This window comes from Talpa occidentalis, unplaced genomic scaffold, assembly GCF_014898055.3.
Source record: "Talpa occidentalis isolate TD23 unplaced genomic scaffold, MPIMG_talOcc4v2.1 talOcc4.8, whole genome shotgun sequence".
NCBI lineage: Eukaryota > Metazoa > Chordata > Mammalia > Eulipotyphla > Talpidae > Talpa > Talpa occidentalis.
In genome coordinates this window covers 118165168-118178237 of record NW_023605194.1, presented here as the reverse complement: position 1 = coordinate 118178237, position 13070 = coordinate 118165168, and the positions used below count along the sequence as shown (strand labels likewise).

At 52.7% G+C, this 13070-nt stretch overlaps 2 protein-coding genes across 5 annotated transcripts in view; one reads left to right on the top strand and one right to left on the bottom strand.

The window, feature by feature from the left end:
* Window positions 1–516: 516 nt before the first annotated feature.
* Window positions 517–13070, top strand: part of PLK4 (polo like kinase 4) — a 14365-nt gene continuing 1811 nt past the window's right edge. For 2 of the 4 annotated variants that reach the window (XM_037496264.2, XM_054690424.1), the window contains exons 1-14: window positions 517–597; window positions 1215–1310; window positions 2120–2215; window positions 2297–2411; window positions 4538–5564; window positions 6480–6580; window positions 8357–8709; window positions 9413–9517; window positions 9872–9974; window positions 10326–10475; window positions 11176–11309; window positions 11400–11491; window positions 11631–11778; window positions 12421–12561. In XM_037496264.2, coding sequence (XP_037352161.1) covers window positions 568–597; window positions 1215–1310; window positions 2120–2215; window positions 2297–2411; window positions 4538–5564; window positions 6480–6580; window positions 8357–8709; window positions 9413–9517; window positions 9872–9974; window positions 10326–10475; window positions 11176–11309; window positions 11400–11491; window positions 11631–11778; window positions 12421–12561 — 2691 coding nt within the window. In that variant the 5' untranslated portion in view covers window positions 517–567. Of the gene's footprint in view, window positions 598–1015; window positions 1080–1214; window positions 1311–2119; window positions 2216–2296; window positions 2412–4537; window positions 5565–6479; window positions 6581–8356; window positions 8710–9412; window positions 9518–9871; window positions 9975–10325; window positions 10476–11175; window positions 11310–11399; window positions 11492–11630; window positions 11779–12420; window positions 12562–13070 lie in introns of those variants that run through there. The other 2 variants (XM_037496263.2, XM_054690423.1) reach the window with 1 other exon arrangement.
* MFSD8 (major facilitator superfamily domain containing 8) overlaps window positions 9399–13070 on the bottom strand; it is a 24182-nt gene continuing 20510 nt past the window's right edge. Inside the window, exon 12 of the mRNA XM_054690426.1 lies at window positions 9399–9636. Coding sequence (XP_054546401.1) covers window positions 9559–9636 — 78 coding nt within the window. The 3' untranslated portion in view covers window positions 9399–9558. The remainder of the gene's footprint in view (window positions 9637–13070) is intronic.

Here is a 13070-nt window from a genome sequence, read left to right as displayed (position 1 = left end):
CTGGGCCTGCGCGCCCGGCCCCGCCCCCGCCGCCCGGAGCCCCGGCTCGGGCCTCCCTCCCGGGCGGCGGCGGGCCGCGGGGCCTGCGGGCGCGGGGGAGGCGCCCGGACGCGGGGCCCGCGAGGCCGCAGCGCCCCGAGACGGCGCCTCTCCTCGGCGCCCCGGACCCCGCGAGACCCCGCGGCGGGGCGGGGCGGGGCGGGGCGCCCGGCGGGAGGCGCCGTCCTCGAGGCCCGCGGGCCCGGCCGACCTTCCCGCCGCGGCGCCGCCGGACCCGGCCTGCCTGGCGAGCGCAGCGCGGGCGCCGCGGCACTTCCGGTCAGGTGGCCGGAAGGGCGCCCGCGCCTGCGCAGAGCGTCCCCGCGTGACGTCAGGGCGGGCGCCCCGGGCGGGCGATTTTCAAAATGGGAGCGCGGCGGCGCCGGCCCGGCCTCGGCGGGTGCCCGGGCGCCCCTGCGGCGGCGGCGCGGTCGTCGCCGGGCGCGCGGCCTAGCGCGGGCCGATGGGCGCCGACGCCGGCTGCTGCTCGGAGCGCTGCCGCGAAGGGGCCGCGCCGCGCCGGCGGCCATGGCGACGTGCATCGGGGAGAAGATCGAGGTGGGCGGCGGCGCGCGCGGCCGGGAGGGGCGGCAGGGTCCCGGGGGCGGCCCCGGGCCCTCGGGGGACCCCGGGGCGGGAGGGCCCGGGCGGGCGGCGGGGGGCGAGCCGGGGGAGTCGCCCTGCGGGGCGGGCGGGGCGGGGGGCGCGGCCCGGGCGGGGCCGGGCGCGGCGGGGCGGGGCGCGGCGGGGCGCCCCTCCCCTGGGGCCGGGGCGGGCGCCTGTCCCGGGCGCGCCCCGCCGCCCTCCCGCCGGGCCCGCCGCGCCGCCCGCGTCCGCCCCTGGCCCGGTGGCGGTTACTCCGGCGGGAGCCGCGGCGGGAGCGGCCGGCCGCTCGCAGGGGGCGCTGGGGCGGGGCGCGCCCGAGGCCGCACAGACTGGAGCGCCCGGGGCGTTGGGGTGTCTGCCCGCACCCCGCCTGCCAGCTCGGGGACCCCGCGCGCGTCAGCATGCTCCCGGCCCCGGACACCTGCCGGATCGAGGTGCGCGACCGGCCTGGCTTTGGGATGCACCCCCCTTCCTTCCGTCCATCCTGTCGGCCCTGTCCAGCCCCGTCCTAGCTTTCTTCCTCTGTCCCAGCAAGTCACCACCATCTTCTTTGATTTTTAACTTTTAAGGATTTTAAAGTTGGGAATCTGCTTGGGAAAGGATCGTTTGCTGGTGTCTACAGAGCCGAGTCCATCCACACTGGTCTGGAAGTTGCCATCAAAATGGTAAGAACATACCAGCCCGCGCCTCCCGCGGGCTTTGAGGGGACTAGAGGAAGCGGCTTCTGGAAATGTCAGGGACACCTCTCCCACCAGGGCTTTTCCCGGGGTGTGCAGTGGAGCCCCCATCACCGCAGTCCCAAGCCCTGAGACTTGGCTGTTGACACCGCCTGATGTAAAGGGCATGTGCATGAAAACAGCCTTTTGAAGGGCAGTGAGGCAAGGTGTTAAGATATTAAATTATCCACTGATCCTATGATTCTTTTCTAATTAAGTTAAACCTGAGGATATCTTAGGAGATCCTTGGCCCAGTTAGAGTTTTCATCTTTATGATTAGACTTTGTATCTGTTCTAATTACACATATTGGACTAACTGGTAGAAATCAAACAGCAAGTTGTTCTTATAATAGTGAAAATACAAGTGTGTGTACATCTAACATCCTGTTCTTGGCTGTTGGAAGTCAGTCTAAGGAGTAACCTAAGCTAATTAAGAATCACTTATCTAAATCAGTAGGGAAAGGTAAGAGAAGTGTCATTTTAAAACTTAGCTAAATTTTTGTGGTTTTTATTACAGACATGATACTTGTCCTGTTAAATTCTTTAAGTTGGGAGATGGTGTTAGAATGCATTGGGCAAACTTACTGAAGGTCCACTCTGCCTAGCACTCTGCAGGGTGCATGGAGAAAGTAGACAGCAGAAGGCGCTCATAAGTAGATGAAAGGATATTTTAAAGTATACTGTCTCTTTCCAAAGAAAACGTTTGATGTGACATTTGAAAGTTTACCATCGACATTTAAACCTTCTGCTATTTGTAGATAGATAAGAAAGCCATGTACAAAGCTGGGATGGTTCAGAGAGTCCAGAACGAGGTGAAAATACATTGTCAATTGAAACATCCTTCTATTTTGGAGGTAAGACACAAATTTTTTACCTGCGCTTAAGGGCAGTGAATGTCTGTATGTTACAATTTATTATGTCCTTTTACATTTCAGCTCTATAATTACTTTGAGGATAGCAATTACGTGTACCTGGTATTAGAAATGTGCCATAATGGAGAGATGAACAGATACCTAAAGAATAGAAAGAAACCATTCTCAGAAAACGAAGGTGGGTTGGTTTTGGTTTTTTTTTTTTTTTTTTTGGAAGGTATAAATTTTACTCATCAGCATGTAGTTTTGAAGAATATGCTATTGTAGGATATTTTGGAAACTCTTTAATTATTACTTTGGACTAGAAAAGGAGATCCTCTCCCCCAAATTACAAAGTTATAAGTTTCTGTAAGTAACTCCAGTGCATTGCAGAAGTAAGGCCTCAGTCAATGTCATTGGTAGGTTCTTAGAAAGCAACTTTAAGTGAAACAATGTCTAGAAACCAGATCTTCAGATGACATCATCTTTTTTTTTTTTTTTTTTTTTAAGATTTATTTATTTATTTATACAAGCACTGGGTACAGTCAGAAGCGCGGGATGGTGAGAGAAATCACCAGAGCCAGAGCGGGGAGCAGAACAGGCAGACAGACGGAGGACACTGCTGAGGGGAGCAGTGGGCGTGGCAGGAGAGGTCTGCGCACCATGTGGGACCCTCACCCGGCAGCCGGGGATGGAACCGGTGCTGCAGAGGCTGCGGGCAGCTTCACAGCCCAGCGCTCAACTGCTGCGCCACCAGGGGAGGCCCGACATCATCTTTTTGTTCAGCATTGGCCAGGATCCTTTTTTTTTTTTTTTTCCCATCAATGTTATAACAAACCTGCACTGATGAAAAGGGGTGCTCTGTGATCTGCTGTGTGTCTTTAAAGGGCAACTTCTAAATCTCATAATCAGAAAGACATGAAATCATTCCCTACAATCATTTACGTAATCACTTTCAACTTCCCAGTTTCTCATAAGTAACTTTCTACAGTTCAGCTCAGAATCAAATCATAATGCCCATCATCATCATACAAACAGATGTGCAAAAGGCCTTTCCCTGCTCTGTGATGGCATATACGCCAGGATGGGTGGTTGCTGATTGACTTCTGTACATGGGAGTCTGTATAACCCTTTTGGAAAAGTTTGATCATATGGAGAGTTACGGAAATGCTCAAAAGTTATGGTAATGACTCAAATTGAAAATAAAAACGTTGCACATATTGGTGACCACTGCATTTTTGGTAACACTATGAAACAGCAAGCCTTAAATAAGGTAGACCCTGCCGTGAAGGAAAAGAATTACCAGGTTTACTTAATTTAACCTAAGAATGTGTATTATAAAAAAAATCATCAACAAATTTGAAAGATTTAGGAAAGATTTTATAAAATGTATGACTAATATTTAAAAATCTTTAGGCATGCTTTAAAAAAAGATCATAAAAAATGAACAGGACCTATAAGCAGATGGTCCGCAGAAGAGAAAGTACAGACAGCCAACAATCATATGAAAGATCCTCAAACTCACTAGGAATCATCAAAATGACAAAGAGCTCTATCTTTGACTCATTAGATTGAGATTACCTAATATTAACCAGACGTGCATGAAAATACAGCCTTTTGGAGGATAGTGTGGCTAAGTATAAAAATGTTAAATTTATCCAAGTGGTTGTATTTCTTGAATTTACCATAGAGAAGCACCCCATAATACATATGCACAGGAAACCAAGCATGTATGAGAATGTTTATTGGTTATATATTTTGTAACCTTAAAATACCAAAAATGACCCAAATGTTTCTCAGTTGCAATTAAATAAAATGAGAATCTGTGTATGCTGACATATAAATATCTCCAACAAATATTTGGGTTGGAGGAATAGTAATGAAACTGTGTATTTTTATATTTAAAAAGTATTAGAATGTTCTTCTATAGTCTTAGATGCGGAAGGAAAGCCTCAGAGAACATGCACAAACCGTTCATGGTGGTTCCTTGTGGAGAGGATTTGGGAGGACATCAAAGGAACCTGAGCTTTTTTTTTACAGCTGACTATATTGCAGTTGCAAATACTTTCTCAATTGCCATGGACTTCTGCTCTCCCTGGTTTCCCTAGTTGCTCCCTGTCGCTAATAAAATTAACTGCATACAGACTGAGCTCCGGGGAAGGATGAAGATGGGGGGGTGTTGACGGCATTCTCAGGCTGGCGTCCTGGTCACGAGCCGCGTTCTCGCGGGGTGCTCTGGCACGCCTCCTGCAGTTTCATGATGTGTTCTACATGCCGATCTTCCGGATTTTCCGGATTGTAAGTTTCAGTTTTTCCCTCTAACAGCGCGACACTTCATGCACCAGATCACCACCGGGCTGCTGTACCTCCACTCCCACGGCATATTGCACCGGGACCTCACGCTGTCCAACCTGCTGCTCACCCGCAGCATGAATGTCAAGATCGCCGACTTCGGGCTGGCCACGCAGCTGCAGATGCCGCACGAGAAGCACTACACGCTGTGCGGGACCCCCAACTACATCTCCCCGGAGATCGCCACTCGGAGCGCACACGGGCTCGAGTCTGACGTTTGGTCCTTGGGCTGCATGTTCTACACGCTGCTCATCGGGAGGCCACCCTTTGACACAGACACGGTCAAGAACACATTGAATAAAGTGGTGTTGGCAGATTATGAAATGCCAACTTTTTTGTCAAGAGAAGCCAAGGACCTCATCCACCAGTTACTTCGTAGAAATCCAGCGGATCGTTTAAGTCTGTCTTCGGTGTTTGATCACCCCTTTATGTCCCGGAATTCTTCCACTAAAAGTAAAGATTTAAGAACCGTGGAAGACTCCATTGATAGTGGACATGCCACGATTTCAACTGCAGTGACGGCTTCTTCCAGTACCAGTGTAAGTGGTAGTTTCTCTGACAGAAGAAGACTTTTGATTGGTCAGCCACTCCCAAGTAAAATGACTATATTTCCAAAGAATAAAAATTCAAGTGGTTTTTCTTCTTTAGGAGAGGGGAGCAGTTTTTATACTCAGTGGGGCATTCAAGAGCAAGAAGCCAGTAGCAGTAGGCGGGGGCGGAGGGCCCAGGATGCCGAGGAGAGGCCACACTCTCGCTACCTCCGCAGAGCCCACTCCTCCGACAGGTCCGGCGCCTCCAGTCGTCCATCTCGAGCGAAAACCTCCCCAATGGAGCGCTGTCACTCAGCAGAGACGCTCTCCAGACCCAGTCAGTCGGGAGCGAGCGACGATGCGGAAAGATGCGCTCCTGCCAGCGACCGCGGCGGTGTCTTTCACTTCCTTAAAGCCAGGACGTCCGGCGGCCCCGGGTGTTTGGAGAGACCCGATGACCAGCAAGTGCTGTAAGAATCTTGGCACCTTGGCGGGGGCGTTTTACCGTATGACAAACATCAAAGGCACAAATATGAAGCTGGGTCCTCCTCAGCTGGGATTTCTGTGCTGGGGAGGAAGAGTATGAAGTTCTGAATTGAGGTTCCAAATTTCCTAAAATGAATGGATGTGTTTAATGATTGGGTATTACTGGTTTCACTTTTTTATTTTATCTGAAGCAGGCCTCTAGTGCCAAGGTATTGTGTAGCAAAATCATAATCAACACACATGCACGTGCACACGTGCGCACGCAGATGAAGGGAAGGTGGACCTCAGTGATCATACTCCTGACTGCTGCTCATAAGCCAGTGTCTAGTCATTGTAGTTTGTATTTTTTCTGATCTTAGATTTTTGCACTTAAGCTGCAAGAGGCAGAGCCACTGTCCTATGCCCTGGCGCTGCCGCGTCGGGCTGCTCACTGTGCAGGTGGTGGTTTCTTCAGTCACTCTGCAGTGTTAGCCAGACCAGCAGATACCTCCTTTTTCTCTTTCTTTCTTTCTTTTTTTTTAAAGATTTATTTTTTATTTATACAATAGCTGGGGTACAGGCCAGAGGCCCAGGAGGGCGAGAGGATTCACCAGAGACAGAGCGGGGAACAGAACAGGCAGACGAAAGCACTGCTGAGGGGAGCAGGGGAGACAGCAGAGGTCTGCCGTGCCATGTGGGAATCTCCCTGGCCTGCTGGGAATCAAACCCGCGCTGCACAGTCTGCTGCGGACAGCTTCACTGCGCTGTGCTCAATCCGCTGCGTCACCCGGGAGGCCCCAGATACCACCTTTTTCAAATGACTTTACCTCGGAATGATTTACCTTGGTAATACCTTGGAACGGTATTACCTAGTAATTATTTTTTTTTTAGCTTACAGAAACTTTTTTTTCTTTGTTTAGCACCAATCAGCTTTGTCCAGGAAAAAATCCTTTTCCGTTCCCAGCCCAGACATCTCAGGCTGAAGTGATGCAACAGTGGTTTGGGAATCTGCAAGTAAATGGTGAGTTTCTGATGAAGTATTTAGTAAAAACGAATGACTTTCACACTTTATCGGGGTATTCTTAAGGAAACAATGCATTTTCAGTACTTGGCCATAGTAACAGCTGTTGACTCACTTTGAGGGGTCACTGTTATCCACTGTCTTTAATGGTTAGTGAAGACAGCTCACTAAATCCTCATGAAATAAGGGGCTGCTATTAGCCCCACCTCACAGAAGCTGCACCTGTTGGCCGACGCTGCCGCAGTAGGCCAGAGCCCCCCCACTCCCCCCCGCACCCCGCCCTGCAGGGCTCAGAGCCCTCTGACCCATCTGCGCTGACATCTGCTGTCAGTATCCACAACGGCATCAGGAGAGGGGCACTGATGTGAGCTCGGGCTTCCCAGCGGGCCCTGGGGTGCACCCCAGTGCGAAGGCCAGGAGCCAGCCCCGGGGTGAGCAGCTGTCACTCAGGGGGTGTTAATTACAGATGCTGAGTGGGGCGGGTGAGCGTTTCTCATTAAGGGGCATGGCGGATTTCAAAGACAGTGGAAATGAAATTAAAGATTTAAAGAAGAGAGTAAGAAAGAAACATACGGGGAGGAGGAGGCTGCGTCTCACCTCGTATCACCTTACCCAGCCTGAGCGCCCAGGGCCGTAACTTAAGCAGAGTTTGACGGCGCCTGGGGGCGGTCCCCTTTTTTTCTTTTGTTAATGTATGTTGTTTTCAGGAGCCCAAAAGAGAATCTTCATGTATACTAGATAATTCAAGTCTGGTTTTTTTTTTTTAACCCTATAAAGCTGCCCTGCACCTGATCCTGCTGGTCCCGTTGTGTTTTCAGATACTTTTATTGGGTAACATGGACATGGGGAAACGATCTTCATAATCTTGTAGGGCTGCTGCAGTCTTAAAGTACATTGTTTGACACGAAATATTTTCTGTCGTAATGGGCCAAAAGAATTAAAAGCATTAATGAGTCAAAAACATTAAAAGGTCATTTAAGGGGGAAAAATTGGACAAATTTTTAGAGGCTGGCATATTAAAAATTGCCTTGCAGGGCCTCCCCTGGTGGCGCAGCGGTTGAGCGCTGGGTTGCGAGGCTGCCCGCAGCCTCTGCAGCGCTGGTTCAATCCCCAGCCGCCAGCGAGGGGCCCACAAAAAAAAAAAAAAAAAAAAAAAAAAATTGCCTTGCGGGGTTTTCACATGGTCTGATCACTTTATGGACATTAAAAAAAGAGTTCCCTTGTGAATTCTAAAATCAAATCAGTGGGTAAATTTCATCATGAAAATATTTGTAACAGTGGGTGCAAATACGTTGATGACATTAGTTACTAGTAAGTTAAAGCTGTTTCGTATGTGATGCTGCTTTTTCCCCCTTTGGCATGTTTTGTGAGTACGCATGGAGCGGGTGGTCCTTAAAGAGAGTAAGTTCCATCTCATGGAGAAGGGTCGCTGGGAATTCCCGTCACACCTGCCTGCTGGCACACCGGCCGGTTGCTTGCTGAGAAATAGGTGTCCTGGGTGACCGGCTTTGGCCTTAATTGAAAAAATGAATTTCACATTAATGTTTTCCTTTCCTTTTTTCCTTAATACTCAAGGTATTCCTTTGCAGTATGGCTTAAAATCTCCTTTTTTAAGTCACTTTGATTTAGTCCTATCTTAAACTGCTTGTTTTCTTAGAAAAATTAGGAGATCCTTTTTCTTTGTTTTACTACTTTTCCTTTGTTCCTCATGAACACAATGTGACGGCTCCACCTGCTTTCTTGTGTGCTGCCTCGCTCTGCTCTGCGGTGTTCCAGCAACTGCGGGAGAGACTGCTGAGCACAGCAGCGCAGGCCCGCACGGGCCTCTCCGGGGCTGTGCGCCTTGGCAGGGCCCGGCAGGAAACGCCTGGACGGAGGCCAGGGCCAAGAAGAGCCCTGACGTGTCTGACATCAGGTGTCCCACCGAGCAGCCGGTCGCCGCGCTTCACAAGAGACCTGAGGTCGCGCAGCCAGAGCCTGCTTTTGCCTTCGATCCTCTTTCTGAACAAAGACAGCCCAGAGGCGCGGAGCCCCCGCCGGGTCGCCAGCCCCGCAGCTTACGGAGCCTCACGCCGCCACTGACCGCGTGCCGGTTAAAGCCCATCAGACAGAAGACCCGGAAGGCTGTGGTATGTGCGATGCCCGCCTGGGGACTGGCCCTGCAGCTGGGGTTTGTGCTGCTTACTGCCCGGACATTTGTTAGTTCTCTAAAGTGCCCCTATACTTGGAGGTGTTACGTGAGAAACTTATTTAAGAGAAAAGAGACTGGATGTTTATGGGGGGGGGAATAAGAATAGTGGCATGATACTCTGAGTTTTCAATGTTGTTGACAATAAAAACATGTAAAAATAATCCAGTATGTACTATGGTAGGTGTTTTTTTATTCACGCAAGTCACTAAGTTAATCATGTTTAATACCATTTGCTTCTGTTTTATTGTCTGCCGTTTAATCCAGTTCCCAAAAGGTAAATCAGAAAATAGAACTTTTTTTTAACATCTGAAACTATTTAAAAAAGGACTATTGACAAATGAAGTTTAGAGTTTTAGAACATCACACGAATGGGAGTGGTTTTTGGTTTTTTTTTTTCAGTCTTCATCCTGTTTGTCTTGTTCCCGCATCACCCAGCCTGGCCTTTGTGTGGCCGCCTCACGCCCCGCCCTGCCGGCCCCGCCTGCTCGGCCTGAGCCGCCCGGCTGTGCCCTGGGCTGAGGCAGGGCCGGCTGTGCCCTCAGTGTCGTCTCTGCCATGGTTAGGTTCTGTCTGCGCCGTGTGCTGCTCGGGGCCGCGCCGGCCAAGGCGCGGTGTTGACGGCGGCTGTTGTGTCTTTCCAGGTGAGCATCCTTGACTCGGAGGAGGTGTGCGTGGAGCTTCTCAGGGAGCACGCGTCTCAGGAGTACGTGAAAGAAGTTCTGCAGATATCTCGGGATGGAAACACGGTGAGCGGCCTGGCTTCCTGACCCTGAACTTCGCCCTTCTCTTAAGCATGTGGCGCTCCTGCGCCTTCTCTGGTGACAGCCTGACGTTTTTCAAATCCATTTTTCTCATGATCGTGGCTCTGGATTTCAAAAACCAAAATAGCATGCTATGTATCTTTGCGTAATTGCGTGTGGGTTAAGAAATAATTATGTAACTGGCAACAAAATGTTCACTTGAAAGTTTAAGAAACAAAAAACTGCTTTTAGAAAATATTTAGCATTTTCAGTAAAATACATTTGCTAGTCCACATGAGCGCTTTCACCGTGTCGGTGACGAGCCATGGCGCGTGGTCAGAGCCCATGATCTCTCCCCAGATCGCCGTGTATTACCCGGACGACGGGAGAGGCTCCCCGCTCACAGACAGACCGCCCCCGCCCGCCGCCAGCGTCAGCAGGTACAGCTTCGACCGCTTGCCAGGTGCGTAGGCTCCGCCGCGGCTCCCTGGGGCGGCAGGTCATGCTGAGCGGGCTGCCCGGCAGACGGCACGGGTGTGGGCCCCGGGCTCCGTGGGGGCCCCGCCGCGTTGTTCTTGCACCTGGCGAGGCGCTGCCTCGCTGATGCGGTGTCTGCCGTCTCTCCACATTCTGTTTGCCTAAGAAGTGACTCTGGAACATTCTCTCTCTCTCTCTCTCTCTCTCTCTCTCTCTCTCTCTCTCTCTCTCTCGTGTGTGTGTGTGTGTGTGTGTAACATGCAAATATTAAAAATGTATCTATCTCAATATTTTGTTCCCTGATATTAAGGATTTTTTTTTTCTTTTCCTCTCCTAGAAAAGTACTGGCGAAAATATCAGTATGCTTCTAGATTTGTACAGCTTGTGAGATCTAAGTCTCCCAAAATAACCTATTTCACAAGATACGCTAAATGCGTTTTGATGGAGAATTCCCCGGGTGCCGACTTTGAGGTCTGGTTTTATGACGGTGTGTACAGCTCCGAGATGTGAATCTTCTTCCTTTTGTCTGAAATTTAGTGGTTGCATATAGCTCAGTGTCACAAGCTTTTAAGATGTGTTTGTATAGACATACAGGTATGACTCATACAGCACTCATGTCATCTACCTCATCTTGTTAACCTAAACTTACTGAACTTTCTAGTTAGCGGTTTGCCCTCTGATACATGTACTGATTCCCTCGCCCGGCCTAGCGCCCCTTCCGGAACTCCTGCCGGGCGTGCGAACATCACAGGAAATAAATGGCACCCAGTGTTTATCCCACCCTCAAAGGGACGTATACCAAATTACGGGAGGTAGAAAGGTGCACAGGAGATGACCGAACCAGAGACCTTTACTTTCTAAATCTCTTCTTAGAATGGGTGTTTGGCCGCTGGCCTCGACGGCGCCTCCTGTCCAGGCTCCACACACGCGCCTAGCACGGTGTGGCCACTGCCCCTTCCCGTCACGCCCGTGGTGCGAGCAGTGATCTTTAAAGTACCTCAGACATCTCAGACTTGGGCCCCGCTTCTACAGAAAAAAAAAAAAGGAAGAAACAGCCTGTCGTTCCTGAATGGGCCGTAGTCGAGGCCAGGGATCCCTGGGTCTTGGGAGCGGGGTGAGCGGGCGTGATAATGAGTAAATCTCAGAATGTTACAGGAATGATAAACTATCTTTTGCTTATTTTTAAGGCGCAAAGATACACAAAAGCCAAGATTTAATTCAGGTAATTGAAAGGACCGGGAAATCCTACACCTTAAAAGGTGAAAGCGAGGCCCAGCGCCTGCAGGAGGAGGTGAAGGTGTACCTGCACCACGCTCTCGAGGTGCGTCCCTGCCAGCGGGCGTGGTGCGGCCGTGGGGGGCGGGCGTCCTCGGGCGGGCGCAGTGACGTGGGCCATCTCCTTGTGGCACAGAGCCATCGGGTCTGTGTGGGCCTGGAGTCCGTGATCGCAGAGGAGGAGCGCAGAAGCGGGAGCTCGCCCTTCTTCCCCATCATCATAGGCAGGTCAGTGGCTGGGGCTCCGCCCGCCCGCGGAGGAGGGGTGACAGGCACCCGCCGCCGTCGAGGGCACGACTGCCCTTTAGTTGTCTGTACGTTAAAACCTTTAAGAGGGACTATTTTTGGACCTTTCTTTCTCCTTCAGAAAGCCGGGTGGCACCGCTTCACCCAAGGCCTCATCTCCTGCCCCGGGAGACCCAAACCCCACCGCGAGGGACAGGCCGCCGTGGAGTGGACTGGCGGGGAGTGGGGGGCCCAGCGCTGCCCCCCCGCAGAGGGCCCTCAGCCCTCCTGTGAGTAAAGTGGCCTCAGCGCCCAGCCCCGGGGGGCTGCCTGACTGGCCTCCTGTGGCGGGACCCTGCCCGCCCCCGGCCTCAGCCCCGAAGCCTCCGAGGCCTGGACGCGGCTCTGGCTCCACACCTGGTCACCTGACGACGCCTTCCCGCCCCTCTGCGGCTGGGCCCCCTCGTCCTCCTCTTGGCAGGGTCGGCCCGACGCGCGCAGAGCAGAGCAGCCACCGTCACTGTCTCGAGTCACGCACACCTCGCCGGCGGCCCGGGCCCGGCAGACCCGGGGGCCAGGGGCCCCTCGGCCCCAGGGAGGCAGCACCAGCAAAGGCTGCAGGGGCGGGTAGTGGAGGCGAGGGTCAGAGGAATGGAGGCGTGGGTGCCCACGCTCACGCACACGCCCCAGAAAGGCAGCTTGGAAAGTGCGCCTGGGAGGGAGGGCTCGGGGCGACCTCACCAGGTGAGAAGAGCCACCGCGTGTTTTCTCCCTGGCCTCTGCCTTTCTAATTCCATAATGTGGTTGTATTTCAAATGTTCAGTTTCGTTACCATAAAATTAAGTTAGTGGAAACCCCGTCACTTCTGTAACCCGAGCCAAGGATGGATGTTTACAAACGCTGTGGATAACGTCCGCTCCCGCCGTGCGCAGGTGGGCCCACGGGAGGGCCCTGGCTTGGCGGCCGCCGCGCCCGCAGCAGACGTCTCCCCTGGCAGCCTGCAGGAGAGTCTCCCTCCGTCGGCGCAGCCCCTGAAGTCTGTTTTTGTGAAAAACGTCGGTTGGGCTACGCAGGTGAGCATTCGGTAAGGAAGTGGATTTCCTCAGAATTCGCTTCCACGGCGATCCTGCCAAAAACTAGCCCTGACAGAGCCTGTCCGCAGCGTCCCTGTGCCTTTTCACGCGCAGTGTGGCGCTGGAGCCATCCAGGGTTGGCTTGTGTCCAGTTGGGGAATTCAGCGTTGCCAGTGACGCCCGCCGCTGGGCCCGAGGCCTGTGTTCGCCGGTCACAGGGCTGCCCTCGAAGGTGGGGGTGGGGTAGGGGGTACCTGGAGCAGACTCCTGGGCCCTTGTCGCTGTGCTCAGATGCCAAGCCCGGGGGGAGGGAGACTGAGGCCTGGGCGGGAGAGGGAAGCGCAGTGAGGGGAGAGCTGGCTCTGGCTCCTTAAGTTCTTCGTGGCCAGAAACGCTGTGAACGCAGCCGCGACGGGACCGCGCCGGATGTCCCCGCGGGGGGGAATGGGGACAGGGCGCGTGCAGAGCGAGCCCGACAGCACAGCGCCTGCCTGTCCACACAGCCCGGG